Source organism: Schistocerca piceifrons, chromosome X (assembly GCF_021461385.2).
Source record: "Schistocerca piceifrons isolate TAMUIC-IGC-003096 chromosome X, iqSchPice1.1, whole genome shotgun sequence".
Taxonomy (NCBI): domain Eukaryota; kingdom Metazoa; phylum Arthropoda; class Insecta; order Orthoptera; family Acrididae; genus Schistocerca; species Schistocerca piceifrons.
In genome coordinates, this window is record NC_060149.1 from 713,953,960 (window position 1) to 713,976,928 (window position 22,969).

The following is a 22,969-nucleotide window of genomic DNA, read 5'->3' on the forward strand; positions in this document are numbered from 1 at the left end:
TAGAGTGTCGTGTTACCCACGCAGTGTTGTGTGAGTTCTGCACCAACGTATTCGGTTCACTACGGTTTACGGCCTTTTGGTAAGCAGTGGCAAAGTACGTTTGTTCGTGGACGCTGTGCTGTTGGTAAGCAGCGACTGCAGAGCACAGTTTGGTGAGATCGCTCCAGAACCACTTAGCAGTACCAGAGAGGAGTTTCACGTTTTGTTTCCTATAGTTTTCAACTGAAAATCTGTTTTACTATGGCTCATTGGTTTAAGCTGATCTTCGAGCAGTAAAACTACGAACACAGTTTTCCTTCAGAGAACCACGTGGCCTTCATCCGAGTGATAATTGAATTTTTTGCACTCTCACGTTTTTTATCAATTCTATCTGTTGTGCAGACATTACTTTTTAAAGAACATTCTGGACTATTCCACTCAGACTGCTCGTCATGAAACCCATCGAACATTTATGGGACATAATCGAAAGGTCAGTTTTTACGCCACGTCCTACACCGGACACACCTACGCGATTATGGTCCGCTATAGAGGCAGCGTGGCTCAGTACTTCTGCAGGGGACTACCAAAGACTTATTGAGGTCATGCCACGTCGAGTTTCTGGGTAAAAGGAGGTCCGAGACGATATTAGGAGGTGTCCCATGACTTACGTCACCTCAGTGTATTGAGACCCATTCTTCTCAAGAACGGGTAGAGGTGTCAAGTTGTAATTTGTTTAAAATACTAGGGTCTATGGACCCTTGAAAGTCAAAAACTTAGCCTTGTAAGTCAGTGAAATCAAAAGATTTATATCACATTTTTATATTCCCAAACTCACTCATTAAAATATACAGGGTGTTACAAAAAGGTACGGCCAAACTTTCAGGAAACATTCCTCACACACAAAGAAAGAAAGTATGTTATGTGGACATGTGTCCGGAAACGCTTACTTTCCATGTTAGAGCTCATTTAATTACTTCTCTTCTAACTACATTAATCATGAAATGGAAACACACAGCAACAGAACGTACCAGCGTGACTTCAAACACTTTGTTACACGAAATGTTCAAAATGTCCTCTGTTAGCGAGGATACATGCGTCCACCCTCCGTCGCATGGAATCCCTGATGCGCTGATGCAGCCGTGGAGAAAGGCGTATTGTATCACAGCCGTCCACAATACGAGCACGATGAGTCTCTACATTTGGTACCGGGGTTGCGTAGACAAGAGCTTTCAAATGCCCCCATAAATGAAAGTCAAGAGGGTTGAGGTCAGGAGAGCTTGGAGGCCATGGAATTGGTCCGCCTCTGCCAATCCATCGGCACCGAATCTGTTGTTGAGAAGCGTACGAACACTTCAACTGAAATGTGAGGGAGCTCCATCGTGCATGAACCACATGTCGTGTCTTAATTGTAAAGGCGCATGTTCTAGCAGCACAGGTAGAGTATCCCGTGTGAAATAATGATAACGTGCTCCATTGATCGTAGGTGGAAGCGTAGGTGACGAAACTAAAATGAGCTCTAACATGGAAATTAAGCGTTTCCGGACACATGTCCACATAAAATATTTTCTTTATTTGTGTGTGAGGAATGTTTCCTGAAAGTTTGGCCGTACCTTTTTGTAACACCCTGTATAGATGAATTACGAGGAACAGTCAAATGAAAACCGAACACCTTCTACAACGGGACCATGGAATGGTTCCATTCAAAAATAATCGCCACATGTGTTAATGCTTTTATTCCACTGGGAGACGAGGTGATCATTTCCTGTTTCTTAGAACAGTTGACGGATCCACAACCGCATCCAGTCTTGCACTTTCACGTCCACTGAAACCGACGTCCACGGATGTCTTTCTTCAGGTCGCCAACGATGTGAAAACTACAGAGTGATAGATACGTGCGGTATCGATGATGCTGCAGTGTTTCCCAACCAAATAGTTGAAATGTAGTCTTCTTCCGATTGGCAGTGTGGGAGCGGGTATTACCGGGCCTCAGGATGCTTCCCCAAGACAGCATCTCCGGGAGATTTGACTTAATGGCACTTCGCAGTTCGTGCAAAGTTTTTTCGTAGCGCTGCGCACTGATTGTGGTGCCACGCTCGAGTAGAGGGCCACTACGATCGAAGAATAAGGTCTTGATTTGACCTTCCTAAAACTTGTGTGAACAGTTATGGTATTTCATCAAATTTCGGGCATGCAGCCGCGCAAATAAAATTTACTCCACTGGTATTTCGGCCGCGTATCGTCCGCCCATCCTCAGAGTGAGTCACAAGACTGACGACAAGATGCCAAGCGCGGCTATAGAAAGAGACGGCTGCCTCCCCTTTTTGGATGTTGTCGTTGGTCTTAAAGTTGATGGCACATTAGGACATTGCTGTATATAGGAAACCAACACATACAGATCTATATCTACATGCCAGTAGCTGGCATCACCCTTCACAGACCATAGGTGACCTTAAGACCTTAGTGCATAGGGGGCATTGTATATCTGATAAAGATAATGTGCAAGAAGAGCTCACGGGCCTCAAGGGCATTTTTAAAGCGAATGGATTTTTTCCGCAACCTATTCGTAGAGCATTCAATGTAAAACGCAGACTGCAGGTATGTGATGGGGAAGAAGATAGTAATTCTAGATCTACATCTACATCCATACTCCGCAAGCCACCTGACGGTGCGTGGGGGAGGGTATTTTGAGTACCTCTATCGGTTCTCCCTTCTATTCCATTCTGGTATTGTTCGTGGAAAGAAAGATTTTCTGTATGCCTCTATGTGGGCTCTAATCTCTCTGATTTTATCCTCATGGTCTCTTCGCGAGATATACGTAGGAGGGAGCAATATACTGCTTGACTCCTCGGTGAAGGTATGTTCTCGAAACTTCAACAAAAGCCCGTACCGAGCTACTGAGCGTCTCTCCTGCAGAGTCTTCCACTGGAGTTTATCTATCATCTCCGTAATGCTTTCGCGATTACTATATGATCGTGTAACTAAGCGCGCTGCTCTCCGTTGGATCTTCTCTGTCTCGTCTATCAACCCTATCTGGTACGGATCCCACACCAGTGAGCAGTATTCAAGCAGTGGGCGAACAAGTGTACTGTAACCTACTTCCTTTCTTTTCGGATTGCATTTCCTTAGGATTCTTCCAATGAATCTCAGTCTGGCATCTGCTTTACCGACGATTAATTTTATACGGTCATTCCATTTTATATCACTCCTAATGCCTACTCCCAAATAATTTATGGAATTAACTGCTTCCAGTTGCTGACCTGCTATATTGTAGCTAAATGATAAAGGATCTTTCTTTCTATGTATCCGCAGCACAGTACACTTGTCTACATTGAGATTCAATTGCCATTCCTTGCACCATGCGTCAATTCGTTGCAGATCCTCCTGCATTTCAGTACAATTTTCCATTGTTACAACCTCTCGATATACTACAGCATCATCCGCAAAAAGCCTCAGTGAACTTCCGATGTCATCCACAAGGTCATTTATATATATAGTGAATAGAAACGTCCTACGACTCTCCCCTGCGGCACACCTGAAATCACTCGTACTTCCGAAGACTTCTCTCCATTGAGAATGACATGCTACGTTCTGTTATCTAGGAACTCTTCAATGCAATCAAACAACTGGTCTGATAGTCCATATGCTCTTACTTTGTTAATTAAACGACTGTAGTGCGTTTTTGCCCTGTGTGGGTGCTTTTTCCTCAAAGATAGGAAACAGTGTGTTACGATGATCTTCTGCCCCTCCCCCCCCCCCCCCCCCCTTGAAGATTGCAATCTTTGCAATCTTACTCGGCTCTGTAAAGGACTATTTACTGCTCCGTAAAGCGGGTGTGTTTCAGATTCCTTGTGGATATTGTGAGAAGTCATACATAGGTCAAACAACATGCACCGTTCATGAGAGATGCGTGGACCATCGAAGATATACACACTTATCACAGCCAGAAAGTCAACTGTGGCCGGACAGTGTATACTCGTAGATATAAGGCATTCCATGAATTACAGTGATGTGAAGATTTTAACATCCACCTCTTCCTCTTGGGATTCTGTCTTCAAAGGAAGCTGTAGAGATTAGATTAGCTAATAATTAAATAAATAGACATAATGGTTTTAATTTGGACAAAGCATGGAATACGGCTCTTGGAGTAATTAAACTCCAGGTAAGTCGTCATGGTGTCACCGCCGCCGAACATACACTCCTGGAAATTGAAATAAGAACACCGTGAATTCATTGTCCCAGGAAGGGGAAACTTTATTGACACATTCCTGGGGTCAGATACATCACATGATCACACTGACAGAACCACAGGCACATAGACACAGGCAACAGAGCATGCACAATGTCGGCACTAGTACAGTGTATACCCACCTTTCGCAGCAATGCAGGCTGCTATTCTCCCATGGAGACGATCGTAGAGATGCTGGATATAGTCCTGTGGAACGGCTTGCCATGCCATTTCCACCTGGGGCCTCAGTTGGACCAGCGTTCGTGCTGGACGTGCAGACCGCGTGAGACGACGCTTCATCCAGTCCCAAACATGCTCAATGGGGGACAGATCCGGAGATCTTGCTGGCCAGGGTAGTTGACTTACACCTTCTAGAGCACGTTGGGTGGCACGGGATACATGCGGACGTGCATTGTCCTGTTGGAACAGCAAGTTCCCTTGCCGGTCTAGGAATGGTAGAACGATGGGTTCGATGACGGTTTGGATGTACCGTGCACTATTCAGTGTCCCCTCGACGATCACCAGTGGTGTACGGCCAGTGTAGGAGATCGCTCCCCACACCATGATGCCGGGTGTTGGCCCTGTGTGCCTCGGTCGTATGCAGTCCTGATTGTGGCGCTCACCTGCACGGCGCCAAACACGCATACGACCATCATTGGCACCAAGGCAGAAGCGACTCTCATCGCTGAAGACGACACGTCTCCATTCGTCCCTCCATTCACGCCTGTCGCGACACCACTGGAGGCGGGCTGCACGATGTTGGGGCGTGAGCGGAAGACGGCCTGACGGTGTGCGGGACCGTAGCCCAGCTTCATGGAGACGGTTGCGAATGGTCCTCGCCGATACCCCAGCAGCAACAGTGTCCCTAATTTGCTGGGAAGTGGCGGTGCGGTCCCCTACGGCACTGCGTAGGATCCTACGGTCTTGGCGTGCATCCGTGCGTCGCTGCGGTCCGGTCCCAGGTCGACGGGCACGTGCACCTTCCGCCGACCACTGGCGACAACATCGATGTACTGTGGAGACCTCACGCCCCACGTGTTGAGCAATTCGGCGGTACGTCCACCCGGCCTTCCGCATGCCCACTATACGCCCTCGCTCAAAGTCCGTCAACTGCACATACGGTTCACGTCCACGCTGTCGCGGCATGCTACCGGTGTTAAAGACTGCGATGGAGCTCCGTATGCCACGGCAAACTGGCTGACACTGACGGCGGCGGTGCACAAATGCTGCGCAGCTAGCGCCATTCGACGGCCAACACCGCGGTTCCTGGTGTGTCCGCTGTGCCGTGCGTGTGATCATTGCTTGTAGAGCCCTCTCGCAGTGTCCGGAGCAAGTATGGTGGGTCTGACACACCGGTGTCAATGTGTTCTTTTTTCCATTTCCAGGAGTGTAGATCGATAAGCGGATCGAATGTCTTAACGCCTTCGCCACCGGCCGTGGTGGACAAGCGGTTAAAGGCGCTACAGTCTTGAACCGCGTGACCACTACGGTCGCAGGTTCGAATCCTGCTTCGGGCATGGATGTGTGTGATGTCCTTAGGTTAGTTCGGTTTAAGTAGATCTAAATTCTAGGGGACTGATGATCTTAGAAGTTAAGTCCCATAGTGCTCAGAGCCATTTTTTAACGCCTTCGCCACAGGCGGCGCATGTGTAAGCGTATTTCTTTGACGCCGACCAGCGTCTGTGACCCGCATGCGCAGTACCGCCGTAATGGAGCATATAAGGCCGCGATTGGCAGCTTGTCGTCAGCCTACCACAACATTGGTACAGATACAAGGTGCCTCGAGCCATTATTGCACCCCCACAGGACCATCAAAGATGATGCTATCTTCAGTTATTCTGTGTAATTACTGTCCATCACTCGTACGACTACCGAACCAACACCCCTAAAGGACTCAAGGATGCACAGAGAGCTCAAGCCCCTTTGCAAGCGAATACAGAATAAAGTGAAACCATTTTTCACACCTTGCCATACCAGAAGAAAAAAGTCGCCAAAGGCGATCACTCTTTGGACACAATATGCAAAAAATCTTGTCGTCAGTCTTGTGACTCACTCTGAGGATGTCCGGACGGTACGCGGCCGAAGTACCAATGGAGGAAATTTTATTTGAACGACTGCATGCCCGAAATTTAATTGACTATTCATTACGCCGCGAGAAACTGAAAAAAACTTTGGATATTTAGTGTGAGGTAGATGTGGGATGTTTCTCCTCTTGGCTTTGCCTTTTGCCCTCGAGCTGTCGGAATGTTGTAGGACGTTGTCACCCTGTTGCACAAGAATGCCCGATCCCACAGTGCCAATCGGACGAAGACTAAGCTTCAGCAGTTTGGGTGGGAAACACTGCAATATCCTCCGTACAGCTCGCAAATTTCTCCATGCGATTTTCGTATCTCTGGCGGTCTGAAGACAGACATGCCTGGAAGTAGGTTTCGCTCCAAGGAAGCGCAAGAGTGGATGTGGTTGTGGATCCGTCAACGGTCGACTGCATTCCACACAATAGGAATTGATCGTCTCGTCTTGTCTCCCAGTGGGATAAATATCTTAATGCGTGTCTGTACCCGGCTTTCATTTGTCTGTCCCTAATATCTATATACAGGGTGATTCTAATTAAAGTTCAACTTTCAAAACGCTGTTGAAATAACACCACTGGTCAGAATGATATCAAATTGAAACGTAATGTTATCGGCGGAATGGGAAAATGTATGGCAGAAGAAAAAAATAGTGTGACAATTGATCAATAGATGGCGCTGTATGTTCCATAATACGTAAATGAAAACACCTGTCATGCGCACGACCCACTGAAGTTGGTACAAACACGCCGGGTACACGGCTTTTCCTCCTCGCTCTGCAGAAGTTCCGAACACTGAAGGGTTTGAAAAAAGGCGTTGGTTCGATGACTGCCGTTGGTCTGGAGAGAATGATTCGCAAATTCGAAAAGACAGGTTCTTTTGGCGTGCAACCTGGTAGAGGGAGGAAACGAATTGATTCGACGTCAGTGAAAGCAGTGGCCACAGCAATGCAGGAGAAGACGAGAGGGGGTGTGCAAACGTATAGTGGGCGGAGAATTGCCCGAACATGGGACATACCCGTTATCAAGGTGCGTAAAATCTTACGAAACATCCTTCTTTGCTGTCCATTCAAAATTACCCATGTGCACGAGTTACTTCCTGTTGACCTGAAGCAAGAGAGACCTTTGCTTTAGAATTTCTTGCTCGCATGGAAGTGGACAATGATTAGCCGTGGAAGATTTTTGTGGTCAGACGAAGCCCACTTCCATCTGACAGGATATGTCAATACAAAGAATTTTCGAATATGGGCAACGGAAAATCCACACGAAAATCAACCAGTACCACTTCATCCTCAAAAGATCACTGTGTGGTGCGGGTTTACGGCATCATTTATCATAGGGCAATATTTTTTGGAAGAGACAGGTGCTTCCGGTCCTGTACCGTCACTGGTAAGGGCTATGAGTGTCTTTTGCGCAACCACGTCACTCCAGCTCTCCAACAGCGTGGATGCGTGGACGGGATCATTTTTGTGCAAGATGGCGCAACTCTGCGCATTGAAAATCCAGTTTAGCAGCTGCTGAAGCACCATTTCGGAAATGATAGAATTATCAGCCGCCATTTCCCTACATCCTGGTCGTCGCGATCACCTGATCTTAACCCGTGTGACTTCTGGCTGTGGGGCTATCTGAAAGACGTTGTGCTCAGTGTTCCGCTTGCAAACTTTGCTGCATTCAAGGCACGCATTGCGTACACACATTCTGAACTTGTCCCCGGAAACACTTGGATCAGTTGTAGATCATGCTGTTTCTCGATTTCAACTTGTTGCAGAAAACGTTGGACAGAATATTGAATATGTTTGACGCCAGTCACACTGAAATTAATAATCCGATTTGATTTTGATTGTGCTTTTTATGCGGTTTTTGGCCTAAGGACAATGGAAAACCGATGTGATTGATGCTTTTTATGGGGTTTTTGGATTCAGGAAAATTGAAAACCGATGTGATTGATGGTTTTATTGCTGTTTTTTGCCTCAGGACAATTAAAAACAGACGCGAGTGATGAATGTATGCGTTTTTTGGCCTCAGGACAGTTAAAAACCGATTTTTCCCATCCGAAGTGATATGACATTGCCGTGGTGGATGGGCTTATGTAACTAACAGTATCACACCTGTACACCCATTCACACTGAGTAGCAGAGTTTGTTTAACGTCAAACGTCCACCTTAGGCATTGTCAAGTGTAGTCGACCACTATCTGTTGCTACACTTTGTAAGTATTTGTTTTTCTGCCATACGTTTTCCCCCTTCTCCGATAATATACCGTTGCAATTCGGCGTAAATCTGACCAGTGGTTTGAAAGTTTAACTGTAATTATGATCACCCTGTACATAATTGCGTTTATACGGAACCCTCAGAGCGCGATTCCTACTCTCACATATCACACGAAACTAAATTTTACTCGAATCTAACACTCCAATGGCTCACACCAACCTGGTAGATACAGGTCTTTGTGTGGCGGAATCGAAAGAATTCGAATATCATCAGTAAACCCTGAATTTTTATTTCCTCTTCCTGAAAACTAATTCATTTTCCATATTTCTTATTCTTTTCCATTACTGCTTTTTCCGTGTGCAAAGTAAAGAACATAGAGGACAGTTTGCAACCCTGTCTCAAGTTATTTTAGTTCTTTCAGGTCCGACTCATATAGCAGCACCCTGACATCAGTACAATTTATAGACAGCCTGTAAATTATATCCCGATAACTTGAAAATTTCGAAGTACTTACATGACTGGAGATCTTGAAGTTGCTGGAACTCTGCAGGGGAGAGTTTCTCCCACTGCAGGTCCTTCTCCTTCCGACTCATATAGAGCCTTCAACGCCACGCGACCGCTCTGAAACAAATAACAAAAATTATTAGCGTTTGCCTCCCTCACAGACGTTCATAAAATGTTAATTATAGCCTGGAAGAAAATAAAGTTACGCAATTGCAGGTGTTGAGTATGTAGTGCTGCCCCCTCTGTGTTTCGGCCAGCCCATTTACTTGTGTGTTTCGCAGACCAGGTACGACTCCTGCTTCACACAAGTTATTTGTAAACAGAAGAGGCATGGTGCTGTGTACAGTCAAGCCGCCAGCAGTCCCCACAGCGTCCAGGAGTGCCATGTCACAAGTCAAAGCAATCGACGCTGCAGTCTGTGAGGTAACGGACGAGTTGTGGCGCCCTGGAAATATTCTATGTTCGGAGTTGGCGTGGCCGTATGGGCCGCTCGGCAGGCCGACCACGTGGTGCCGGATGTTGGCGGAAGCAAGAGGGGTCCAGCCCGAGCACATGGCTGCCAATTCCACAGTGACGCAGTGTCGATGAAAGAGACTTGTATGCCGAGATGGCGCACTTTGTGAAACCATCGTGGCAGACATTTCACAGCTCATGTATTGAATAATAATAGCCAGAGGAATCATGATACCTTAAAAAAGAAACATAAACGTTACCATTATTTGCATGACGATTCTGATGGTGTAATCAGATTTTCAATATCTTGATTACTTTAAAGTCTAGTATCTGACTGTAAATTATACAATTAAGACTCAGCAACGAATTTCCAAAATCCAAACGTTTCATACGATTGCGTCGATCGTCGTGTCTTTAGAAAGCTATTAGTGTAAACTTAAATTGGTATAAATTACAGGCATGTAACTTGAATAGTACACGAGTTATTTGAGGTCAAAGTGACCGATTACTATCGATCACATCAGGCCATAAGTACTCCACAGTTACACGAAAAAACGGTAGCAGCATGCTTATAAATATACAGGGTGGCGCACGAAATGTGTTACCAGTTGTTCTTTCACAATTTACGACGCACATTAGATATCCCGCTGGGATCTCTACAGCAGTACCAGCAGAGCTTGGAAGAACAAATGAGTTAGGAAATGTGTAATTCATGATACTGCCGCTAGGAGACTAGTAAGCAGCAGGCCGGCCGCGGTGGTCTAGCGGTTCTAGGCGCTCAGTCCGGAACCGCGCGACTGCTACGGTCGCAGGTTCGAATCTTGCCTCGGGCATGGATGTGTGTGATGTCCTTAGGTTAGTTAGGTTTAAGTAGTTCTAAGTTCTAGGGGACTGATGACCACAGATGTTAAGTCCCATAGTGCTCAGAGCCATCTGAACTAGTAAGCAGCAATGGCTGACAATGGAAGACTGACGACACAGCAACGATCGGCAGTTGTGTTACTTTTTCATGAAATGAGAAGCCTTGTTGTGACTCAGAGGCGTTTTCGACAACAGTTTAACACACGATAGGTCCCTTGCAAGAAGATCATCCACAGGTTGTACGATGGATTTGTACAGGAAGGAACAGTATTGGAAGCGAAGCGACCTCGGCCTAAGCCTGTTTGTTCGCCGGAGAATATTGAAGCGGTACGAGTTGCTGTACAGAGAAGTCCCGGGAAATCGTGTAGAAAGGCAGCAGTGTAACTGGGAATATCCAGACGCTCCGTACAACGCATTCTTAAAAGTGACCTCCATATGTACCAATACAAAATGACCTGTGCACAGAAGCTTACTGAAGGACACAAGCAGCAGAGACCTCTGTTTGCTCAGTGGGCGGATGATAGGGAAGAAACTCTCAACAACGTTGGGTTTTCAGACGAGGCGCATTTTCATTTAGACAGTGTGGTTAACAAACAAAATGTACTCTTTTGGGCCACTGAAAACCCACAAGTGCTTCATGAACGACAACATTATGCTCCGAGGATTACAGCGTGGGCAGCAATTTCCAGTTAAGGACTTATTGGATCCTTTTTCTTTGAAGAAACTGTAAACAGCGAGCGTTATTTGAGCATGCTTTGCAATAGCTTCATTCCACAGCTTCTTGCTACTGCCTTGCCCTTCAACACGCAGTGGTTCATGCATGATGGAGCAAGGCCACATACTACAAACACTGTGTTCGAGTTTCTACACGAGCATTTCGACATGCGGATCATTTCACTCAGGTTTCCAGGTCGCTTCAATAACGGACAAAATTGCCCCCCCCCCCCCCCCCCCAATAGTCCAGACCTCAATCCATGTGACTTTTTTCTTTGGGGGTACCTAAAGGAAAACATTTTCCCGAAACGTGCACGTGATTTAATGGAGCTCAGAAGACTTATTCCTCAAGCTTGCAGTGAAATTACGGAAGACATGTGCCGTAGGGTAATCACTAACTTCAGTGTTCGTTTGAAGGAAGTTAGGAAACGAAATGGTGGACATATTGAGCATGTGCTCAGTTAGAACAAATCTCCATGGACGGCTCTTCATTGTAGTATATGTTCCTTTCAGATTGTATTGACAATAAAGTGTTTATTCAAAAACAAAATGGTAACACATTTCGTGCGCCACCCTGTATTTAGTCATCTATGGCTTTGTTTATATCCGATATATACTATTCATGAAGAAATTGGTCAAATATTTACTGTGTTTTAGAAAGCACAGAGACATTAGGCTACTGGCCAACTTTTGCTTGCTATTCCTTTGATATATGTTTATTTAATTTGTTTATGTATTTAATACTGCATGTTAGAGCATGTTTATGGTCCAGCCGTAGGAATATTTATTTAATTTCAAGTTATTTAAATGTAAATCCAGTATTTCGAATGTGTTTCATTATGTTTGTGAATGTGTGTTGTCTTGAAGACGTGATGGGAGCGCTCTATCCAATCATAGCCCTCGTGAATGGGGGGGACTGGATGAAAGTGGGAGAAGAGTACGGGAGAGGACACGGGGAAGGCTGGGACAGTACAGCGCGAGGGACGCACAGTCGCGAGAGAGACTGCGAGTGTCGAACGGTTTGCACGTGGTTGCGAGAGATAGAAATACTTCGGAGTGCAGGCTTGTGAACTTGTGAGATTTCAAGGTTTCTACAGTGAAAACGCAGTATGCGTTTAGAAGTGAATATCTCGCGAGCTATGTTGTCATTCATAACTAATTACGTGCAGTAGGAATCTATTGTATTCTTGTTATTCAACTTATATTTTATTTAATTGCTGGACCACCGACACCATTAAGTGTTTTACAGAAATATACCACATTCTCTGAAGTACTTCTACTATCGTACTCATCATTTAAAGTTAAGATATACCTGCAGATTTTATTTATTGCAATCGTTTATTTATAAATTTCTATGTTACATTCGCGATTGCCGAGTGATAGGAAACTTCGACCATTCGATTCATGTGTATATTCATATTGTATATTGCAGACGCAGCAGTATTTCCCCTAGGCAACGAAACCAGCCAAAACTTTTAGTATTTCAACTCTGAGTCTGAGGGTTTGTAGTTGAGGGCCACTCCAACATCATTTCATGCATTATTGTTTGAAAGCCCGCAAGTCCGAGGCACTAATTTACGTCTGCACGGTCCGTCATCTAGTGATCCCACAGCTGTACCCTTCCGCAGACGTGTATGTATGTCAGCATTCTGCCCGCGGATAGCCATTTATGTCTCGAGCTCCCAACAGCTAACAGCGGTCTACTGCTGCCACTTCACTGCCCACCAAGGTGCGCCATCGTCTGAACCACTCCGAGGGCAGCGCTTCACAGTAGTGACTGTGCACAAGTTCTTTGCCTCGTGGAACCTTGTCGTTATGGCACCTTGCTACTCACCAGTTGACTGCCTCGGGCCCCCGTGTCACTTTGAAGTATAGTGCAGCATTCAGTAAAAGTTACTTGAACTGCCAGAATAACGTGTAACTTTCATTTTGAAGAACCCTCGTGTTATACACTGATAAGCCAAAACATTATGCTCACCCACATGATGCGGGAACAGAAGCGTGTAAGAGGAGCAGGCAGCGACGGGGTATCACCCTAGCGAAGATATGGGCTGCAAATGGGGAAATCCATTGAGATAAGCGACTTTGACAATGGGCAGATTATTGTTATTACGACGAGCCTGTGAACGAGTACCTCGGAAACGGCGAAGCTGGTCGAATGTTCATGTGCTACTGTCGTGAGCATCTACAGAAATAAGTAGGACAGTGAAACCACCACTAGGCGCTAATTGGTTGGAAGTCCACGATTCTTCAGAGGACGTGGGATTCGGAAGCTTGTCTAGTCTGTAAAGAAGGGTACATGGTGATCTGCGGCATCTCTGCCGAAAGAGCAAAATGGTGGTGCACACTCAAGTGTTTCGGAGCACAACGTTCGTCGTACATCATTGAACATGGTGCTCCACAGCAGACCACCCCTATGTGTTCACATGTTAAGCCAGCGACATCCTGAGTTACGATTTCAGTAGGCACAGGACCATCGGGATTTGACCTTCGACCTTAGGGTGTATCACATTTTTGCTACACTAGGTCGCTGGTCGTCACGACGAACTCTGTTATCAAGGTGAACGGTGGCTGGAAACGTGCAGCGCGCTATCGACGCAGGCTGGTGGGAGCAGTATTATGATATGGGAGGCATTCGCCTGCGCTTGCGTGGGACCTGTGGTGGTAATCGAAGTCACGCTGGCAGCTGCGAACCACCTGCATCCGTTCATGCTTGATGTCTTCCCCGACGGCGATGTCATCTTTCAGCAGTATAATTGTCTGTGTCTCGGAGCCAGAACCGTGCTACAGTGGTTTGTGAAGCGTTATAGTGAACTCACGTTAATGTCTCGGTGACAAAATTCGCCTGATGTAAATCCTTTGGATCCCATCTGGTTCCCTATCGGGTGCCATCACCGTGTACGTAAATCAGCGGCCCGTTATTTACGTGAATTACAATGACCTGTGTGTAGACATCTAATGGCACATGCCTTCAGAAACCTAGCAACTTGCTGCGGTATTCATGATGCGCAGAATCGTGATGTATTTAGTTCCAAAGGCGGACAAATAAGCTATTAAGCAGGTGGCCGTAATGTTTTGGCTCATCAGTGTATGATAATTCATCTTGCGGAAAAGATGATATAACTGGATAGATAATGAAATGGAAAATGTGGAGGTTTGCAGCTGCATAAAAGGAAATTAAATTGTAACTATTATTTTATGCTGTTATTTTATGCGAACATTAAAAAGGGAGTAGTTTAAGAAATTGAGCATTATATTACTTGGTAGCCACTGCTTTTATGCTCACTTAAGAGCGCGGAAGATAGTCATAAACCAGTTGCCATGAAAAGGAGCTATTTCTTATCAGAGAGGCACGCAAAGCCACTATCTCCGAGTCTTACTCTCCGACACGCAAGGCTAATTCGCTCCTAATGAGCTCACTACCATCTTATAGCCAGGCGCCTCAATGGTCTCGCTTTACTTGTAAAGGAAGCACCATAGCCGCCTCCTAGTGAAACTACGAACTTGATTTTGAATGAAAGCAGTTTGTGCGTTCCTAAGTTTCTATTTGCCACCTATTTTTAACGCCACACAATGCAGTGCATTTTCATCAGTGTTGGTGGAAAACACTCAGGAACACTGAAAATAGCACAACAATAGGGGAGCATCGGATCGAAATGAAGTTGATATATAATGATACAGATGAGAGATTGACTTGATACCATCCCAAAATGAAGACAAATAAATAGAGTGAGGACAAGTAGACAAATACAGTGCAACATCAGTAACGCGTTGGCCCACCTTTTAGTGCAATACATGCCGCAATCTAGTCCGGCCTCAAGTTGATTAGACATCTGATGATGTCCTGACGCAGAGTGAGTCACACATTGAACATCCATCTCCAAATCATGTACAGTGTGACACGGCGGCTTCTGGCGTTTCGGTTGATACCACGCATGCTCTATAGGGGACAAGTGTGAGGAGCAGTTCGCCCATGAAGAGTCTGAAGATAACATAGTAAGTTTGGAGAAACTTGAGCTTTATGCGGACGAGCATTATCTTGCTAGAAAATTGCCCATGGTTGACCATGTGGGAAAGGTCCGACATGGGGTTGAAGAATATCATCAACATAACGTCGGCCCGTTAAGGTATCACGCAAAAGCGAGGCCGCCACACGACAGAGAGAGATTGTAAAAAGAGGGTTGTAGTTACAACACTTTCACTTTTTGCGATGTTCTCTGAAATTTTGTCAACGTATGGTATGATTCATCAAGTTTTTAAATACAGACTGTTTCCTGCTGGCCAGAACAGTATGGTTTTACGCATCTTTTTCAGTAGAATATTATCAATTAGTCAAAATCTTTATTCAACAGCAAAGGCAAACTGCAATGTTTGGCACGTTGTGGTGTGTACAAAGTCACATGTAAGCTCTTTGGATACGTATATATTGGCCAGAGATTCAGAAGTGTGGCAGGTAGTTATCCGAACGTGAGGGAAGCTAGAGAGAGAGAGAGAGAGAGAGAGAGAGAGAGAGAGAGAGAGAGAGAGAGAGACAGATTCAACTTTTGCAAAACATCTCTTAAAAGAAACCACCTACCTCACGCAGGTTGTGAAGTTTTAAAAACTGTTGATAAAAGCAGACAGATCACCCTATTGGAGGTAAGTGAAGTCAACAAACACATGGCGCAGAATGAAAGTTTACCATTACATGAACAAACTGAGTTTCCTGTTACCCCTACCTTAAATTAAATTTCAGTTATACAACTATTAGATTACAATTATAAACTGCGATGTATTTTTTATCTTCCGTTAAATGTGAGGATATCGACAAAAAACTTTATTTTTCATTTTTACAGAAATGTAACAATTTGTGAGTGAGATGAAATAGTAATACATTCCTTTATAAACGCCTTTCGTGTCACCAGTTTTTGTTAGTTTTCGTGTCTTCTGTATAAGGATTATCCGCGTAATCGCACATCATGTAATCTCCGTTTACGACCTGCAGTTGAAAACTGACGATGTAATAAGAAGCCAAAAGCCAGTTCGTGATAAAATAACAGAACATAAGTAAACTGTTTGCTGTTTAATATTGTGTCTGTTATGCTTTCGTTTCGGCTAGCCTGACCTAGTACGAATATACAAGCGAGTGTCTGAATTCGTCGTACTCTTCCTTTGACGCCCACCCATAAAGTGTCTCAACGACAGAGCAATTGTGTACACGTGCTTAAACAATACTTAAAGTTGACCTAAGAGTTCTATTTGCTTCCCTTTAGTTTTGTATGAGGAACTGTGAGGCTGTCCTGGGTGTTGTTTAATGTGCATCTCGTCTGGTAAGTATGATTAGCTGCTATGAATTTGTCGTTGTGTTAAAGGGTAAAAGTTTGGTTGTGCTTATTGTAGAGTGTCTGCAGAGCACTTCTTACTTTCCGTATGAAGAAACGAGGAAAACTCTTACATTTCATTTTGATTCGTATACTTCATTATGTTCTGCTAGGGGGTGTTTGTATAATCAGATTTATAGCTTCCAGGAAGGACTGTTTTGCCTACATTTCCATAGATAAGTACACAGATTTAAATGTCGCTCCAACTATGTTGGGTATGCCTCTGTGAATCTGTTCTTTGTATGTTGTCTATTTTCCAGCGTCTTTACGGAAAATTTTAGATTGCGTTCTGTTGGGCAAACAGATAATTGTTTTTCTCGAGTACAAATTATTAACTGTAGTTGCTTTCATTAGCTTTCATAGTTTTAATTGTGTGTGTGTGTGTGTGTGCGTGTGTGCGTGTGTGTGTGTGTGTGTGTGTTGCACACTGCACAGTCACATGAATGTGACCACTTGTGAAAAGCCTGATTAACCACCTTTCCAGCGCGGACAGCTCAGAGACGTGCAGGAAGAGAACAGTGAGGTTCTGAGAGGTACCAACAGGGATGTGGAGTCTTGTTGACTATGGTGCAGTGGTCAGCTGCGCAAGGTTTCTCGATTGTGGATACATGGCATGAGGAGCCCGATCGAGGTGGTCCAACAGATTCTAGAATTTATTTAAATTCGGGGAGTTTGGTGGCCAGGGGAGTGCGGTAAACTCGTCCTGGTGCTCTTCGCATGTACACTGGGGCTGTATGACACGGTGTATTGTACTGGTTGTAGACGCCATCATACCGAGGAAAAACAATCTGCGTGTAGGAGTGGACTGGTCCTCAAGGATAGATGCATCTTTGTGTTGATCTATTGTGACTTCAGTAATGACGAGATCGACCAGGGAATGCCACGAGCCGGCCGGTGTGGCCGAGCGGTTCTAGGCGCTTCAGTCTGGAACCGCGCGACCGCTATGGTCGCACGTTCGAATCCTGACTCGGGCATGGATGTGTGTGATGTCCTTAGGTTAGTTAGGTTTAAGTAGTTCTAAGTTCTAGGGGACTGATGACCTCAGAGGTTAATTCCCATAGTGCTCAGAGCCATTTGAACCATTTGATTTCAGCGTCCCACCGACCCCTTTTATATACCCTCCAATTCTAGTGCTGCTACCTGCCGTCTATGGGCGGTTATCGCACGTTGAAACTGAACATAGGCGTTGGTCACATGAATGTGGATGGACCGTGTATTATAATGGTAAAACTTGTGCCTTCCTTTGTATGGACCTTGAGATACGGTCAAAGTAAATTACTTTTCCTATGTATTTGTAGGTAAACACAGATGAGTAGTTAGTGGAGAAGCAAGTAATGCTTTCTCCCAGCAGCCATTAGTGTTCAGATACACAGCCAACCACTTTGTCCATCGTCTGCGCCGACAGCTTAGCAGCAAAGTCAGAGCCTGATGTGCACTCATTATAGAGTTGCTAAATAAAGCTTGCTCAGTAAATATAGTGTTTTCAATGCATAAAGCATGTGTCGAAGTTTCTTCAAAATTAACCAAATACTTTTGGAGATGTTGATGTTTATTCGATGTGGCGTTAGAGAGCTATAATCCAATAGCAATGTGTAGGCTATTTCACATACAACAAGCATTCCCTGTGCTCATTTAGAGATATCTTTCAATTTAAGGACGCTATTATGAAATTAATGATTTTCTCTAAATATTGTAAAACCTGTTTCGTTTAACTAGAGTTTTAAGCCCGCAGTATACATCTTGAAATAGGCCGTATAGTATAGAGGTTCATAGGGCCGTGTGGCTTTGGAGCAGTTTAAAGTTGTTACTCCAGCCGAAATGAAGTCTTGATGAGTTTTTTCAGGGCCTACATTCGATCACGCCGCGTCGTTACACAACGCCTCGGCTTCTTTTTTCTGCAAACATGTGACAAACTGGAACATTATGACTGATTTAGTTGGTCAGATGGACTGCACTTTGGTCGGGGTGAAATCAGCACTAGCGAGTTGAGGCCGGATGTCCCGTCCTTCACTCGCATCACCAGATAAACTCATACATCCAGTTTGAAGAAGATAAACAACCGGGTAACTCAAACAACCCCAGCGAAGACGACGACCCTCATACACGGAAGGTCACCCAACGCCGACATTAACAAAGGAGCAAACAGCCCAGACGGAGCAACCAGAGCATCGCCCAAAAATGGTTACAAAAAGAAGAGGTCAGCCGACGGAAGCCGCCAGATATGTATCAGAGAAGATAAGTCAAGAAGTATAACTTACAAGATAATCAGTGGCAGGTTATACCTGTCTACAACAGGGATTATAGCCACGGAAGAAGCAGCATACCGACAACGATGCAGTCTCCTATGGAAAACCAGCGACCCAGGACGAAAAATGTACTGAGTCCCGTACTGGAGACTCCCACCAGATGACGAAATGTCCAAACAAGGTTCCAACACCAGCAGCTGTAGCCAGGTTTTCGGAGGTTCCTCTCCCCACAAGACAAATGCCAGAACTGTCCCCTTGCTCCCTGCAAGTAAATTCAGATCCCCACAAACCTAATTCAGTGAAGATAAACCCAACATAATAACCTGAGCTAAGGTCCAAAAGAGCAGCGAAACCTTAAGGAACGCGAAATAAAAAAGTCCAGAAGAGAGTCATGGTGGAACAACGAGGCAGTCACTGCGTTTTACTCTCCCCTCTGCTTCGAAAACCAGGTTTTGCGTATGGACGTATAAGGTGGGACTCTAAATTTTGTCTAGTGGAAGGACTGTGAACATTATAAACTTTTTCTCCTCGAATTTCAACAATTTGAACATATACTGCCACCAGGTGAGCGGATACTTCTCTTATTAAAGAACTTTGATCAAACTATAGTTTTTCAAGGATACACTCTAAGCCGAGCTGTTAAATGGATTTTACCGAAGTAACTTGTAAGTTCTCCGTCTGTTTCTAAATCAATGGTGAGTGTGCGCTGTGAGAGCGGACAGTAAGGAGACAGTTACGATTTATTACTGCATACACAGCGTCTGCAGCGGACTTGGTCGTGGTAAATGTAATTTGGGCGTTTTTCAGAATATATTTAACGTTCTATAGAGAAGTGTTACCTCCTATGAAGGCAATTCCCACCCATATAAAGGTATTTCACTCACAGAGTGGCAATGGAGGAGTTGTGTTTTAGAGAAAACACCTAAAGAAACCTGCAGGTGGGGAGACGTGTGGATTGACTGCTTTTTTCCAATAATTTCCAGGTGACAATACCATCCGCCTGTGCTGTCCCTGCAGAGCGGAATGAAGAGCTCGCATTGCCGTAACTATGGCCTACGACAAACCCATCCGCATCCCCTCAAGTTGAAATCGGATTTTCATTTTTAAGTCGATGAACCCAAAGGTGTTCCCTGGTTTTCCAGTAGAAAAAACAAAAAAAAAAAAAAAACCACATTTGAAGACACAACGTGGCGACTGCATATTTGCGTGATGTACTGATGGAAGGCAGTAAAGACGGTGGTTCATACTAGTGAAGAGAAAAGCATAGTAAGCATGAAACCGGTTGACCACTACAACAACATTTAACTCACTGAAAGAATGGTAGCTTCAAGCATCGTAGTGGGTCTTTAAAGGTAACAGATATTTGAAACAAATTACAGAACAAACTGCAGTGTTATATTTTAACATCATGACCAATTTCAGCCTCCAAGCCAATTTTCAAATGGTTAGCTAAATAAAACTACATAACAACACAAAGAAACAAATGAATGAAAAGGGGAAGTAACAATGACCATGATCAAAACATCACGGCATAGTGACATAAATAATGTTGTACAACAACTCGTCCAAATTTTAAGAAGGTAGCATAAATAACTTATGGGCTTACGAGTCTAGCGTACTGCAGATACGCAGGTGAAGACTGGTCAGACACGTGGAGAGGCAGTATTTAAAAAGGTGAGGGCTGGGTTACAAGGATGGCATGTTCTAGATGCTCGACAAAAAAGTGCTAGGGCGGCTCAACTAACTCTATTACGAAGAAACTGTGTTGTGGGCCTGCATCATGAGAGAGGGCTGGCCATCCTCCTGACATTCCAGCTGTAAGAATGTGTTAGCTCTGTAAGGTGCTCGTCTATGTCGTCCTGGATCCAGAAGGATGAATACGGATGAACGCTCGGACCGTGACAGCACACACTCGCGCAAGTATTGCGCCTGAAGTGTCAGCCCCTGAAGTATACGACATTCCATCAGGACTGGTGTTATCCTTGGGAAAGCCAGCCATGACAGAACTACTAGAAGAATGTAATAATTGCGATTCCAAAGAAAGCAGATGCTGATAGGTGTGAATATTACCGAACTATCAGTTTAATAACTGTTGGTCGCAAAATATTGACACAAAATATTTAGAAAAGAACGAAAAAACTGCTTAGAAGCCGACCTCGGGCAAGGTCAGTTTGGGTTCCAGAGAAATGTATGCACACGCGAAGAAGTAGTAACCCTACGATTTATCTTAGAAGATAGATTAAAGAAAGGCAAACTTATGTTTATATGGTTTGTAGATTTGGAGAAAGCTTTCGACAATGTCGACTGAAATACGCTCTTTTAAGTTCTGAAGGTTGCAGGGGTAAAACACAGGGAGCGAAAGGTTACATACAACTTCTAAAGAATCCGGAAGACAGTTATAAGAGTCGTAGATCATGAATGATAGGCAGTAGTTGAAGAGCGGGTCAGACACGGTTGTAGCCTATCTCCGAAGGTAGGAAGATTAGACCCTAATGAGCCATCGACAGCGAAGTCATTAGAGACGGAGCACAAGCTCGGATTACGGAAGGATGGGAAAGGAAATCGGCTGTGCCCTTTTCGAAGGAACCGTCCTGGAATTTGTCTGGAGTAATTTATGGAAAACACGGAGTACCTATATCTTGGTAAAGGATATCACAGAAATATTTGGAAAGGTAATTAAAGTCCAGGGAGAGGATATCAAATCTTCGAGGTTTGGCGTTGACATTGTAGTTTTGCCAGTGACAGCAAAGAATCTGAAAGTTCAGTTCAATGGAACGGACAGAGTCTTGAAAATAGGATATAACACAAACATTAACTAAGGTAGCACAAGGGTAATGGAACTTACTCGAATAAAATCACGTGATGTTGGGGCAATTAGATTAGAAAATGAGATACAGAAAGTAGTACATGACTTTGGCTGTTTGGGCAGTAAAATAATTGATGATGACCGAAGTAGAGAGGATATAAAATGCAGACTGACAATGGCAAGAAAAGTGTTTTCAAGAAGAGAAACTTACTAACACCGAATACAAATTTAGGTGTTAGGAAGTCCTTTCTGAGCGCATTTGTCTGGAGAATAGCCTCTTACGGAAGTTAAACGTGAACGATAAGCAGTTCACACAAGAACAGAACAGAAGTTTTGAAATTTGGTGCTACAGAAGAATGCAGAAGATTAGATGAGTGGATCGTTTAACTATTGAGGTAGTACTGAAAAGAACTGAGGAGAAAAGAAATTTGTGGCATAACTTGACTAAAAGTAAGGATCCGTTGACGGATACATTCTGCGCTATCTGGGAATCGTCCATTTGGTATTGGGAGGAAATGGGGGGAGTAGGGGTGGGGGTAAAAATCGCAGGGCAGACGGGTATAATAAAAAGGTTCGAATGGATGTGAGTTGCAGTAGTCTGCACAGGATAGGATAGCGTGGAGAGCACGCCAGTCTTCGGACGGAGGACCACAACAACAACAGTAGTATTAGCCAAGGTTGTAAGCAGAGCTAAGGTTTTCACATCACTGTGTATTGACAGGAACATTTGGTGCGACACCTGTAGGAGCTTTAATAGTAATTTTGGTGATTAAAAGAAGTCTGTTTCATTTCTGTCGTCAACTACATTTAAATTTGTACTCTTGTTTTCTCTCTCTCTCTCTCTCTCTCTCTCTCTCTCTGAGCCGTAACTTGTAACGTCACTATCGATGGTAGTCGTATCAAACATTTGACCTACCGGAAGTCACTCTGTGGTAAAACTATCTTTGCAGGGTCGGTTTCCGCTTGCGAGAGGCGTATAGCTCTGATGAACTAGGGTGCCCCTATTCAGCTAAACACTGACTTCTCAAGTAGCATCGGACAGTGGGGCACAGACAGCGCAGGTGTGTTGTATGCGCACCACATGCCCCCTGTAGAACAGTATTGTAAAAAAAGCAGCACTAAGTCAGCTAGGTAATGAGTGACCGTTATTCAAATGAATAGCTGTCAGACTTTATTATGGCCATTTCACTGTTTCGCTGAGAGGCCTACGATGTTTGGTGCTAGGTTAATATAAAAAACTATTTGTAGGCAAGCTTTGTTAACAGTGACTGCGTAATGGTAATGTAAATCAGAAGTTAACGATAAACAGTAAGTAAATACAAAGGGAACAAACTTGAAAAACAATATTGTGGCGCAAGTTGGTAATAAAACACCACAGACTATACTGGAACAGAACGTGTAAATAAAAGTATGCCAATTTTTAACTCTATGCGGTAAAAAGCAGAATTACGGCGGATGTGTTCTTCAAACGTTAAAGATATATGCAATTTTATGGAAGTGATCTACTCGAGTACTGTAAAAAAATTTAACACGGACACACGCA

At 44.4% G+C, this 22,969-nt stretch overlaps 1 protein-coding gene across 1 annotated transcript in view; it reads right to left on the reverse strand.

Annotated features, from left to right (window-relative positions):
- LOC124722665 (diacylglycerol kinase beta-like) overlaps positions 1-22,969 on the reverse strand; it is a 500,391-nt gene that overhangs the window by 388,911 nt on the left and 88,511 nt on the right. The window contains exon 2 of the mRNA XM_047247810.1: positions 8,997-9,103. Within this exon, the coding sequence (XP_047103766.1) occupies positions 8,997-9,075 (79 nt within the window). The 5' untranslated portion in view covers positions 9,076-9,103. The remainder of the gene's footprint in view (positions 1-8,996; positions 9,104-22,969) is intronic.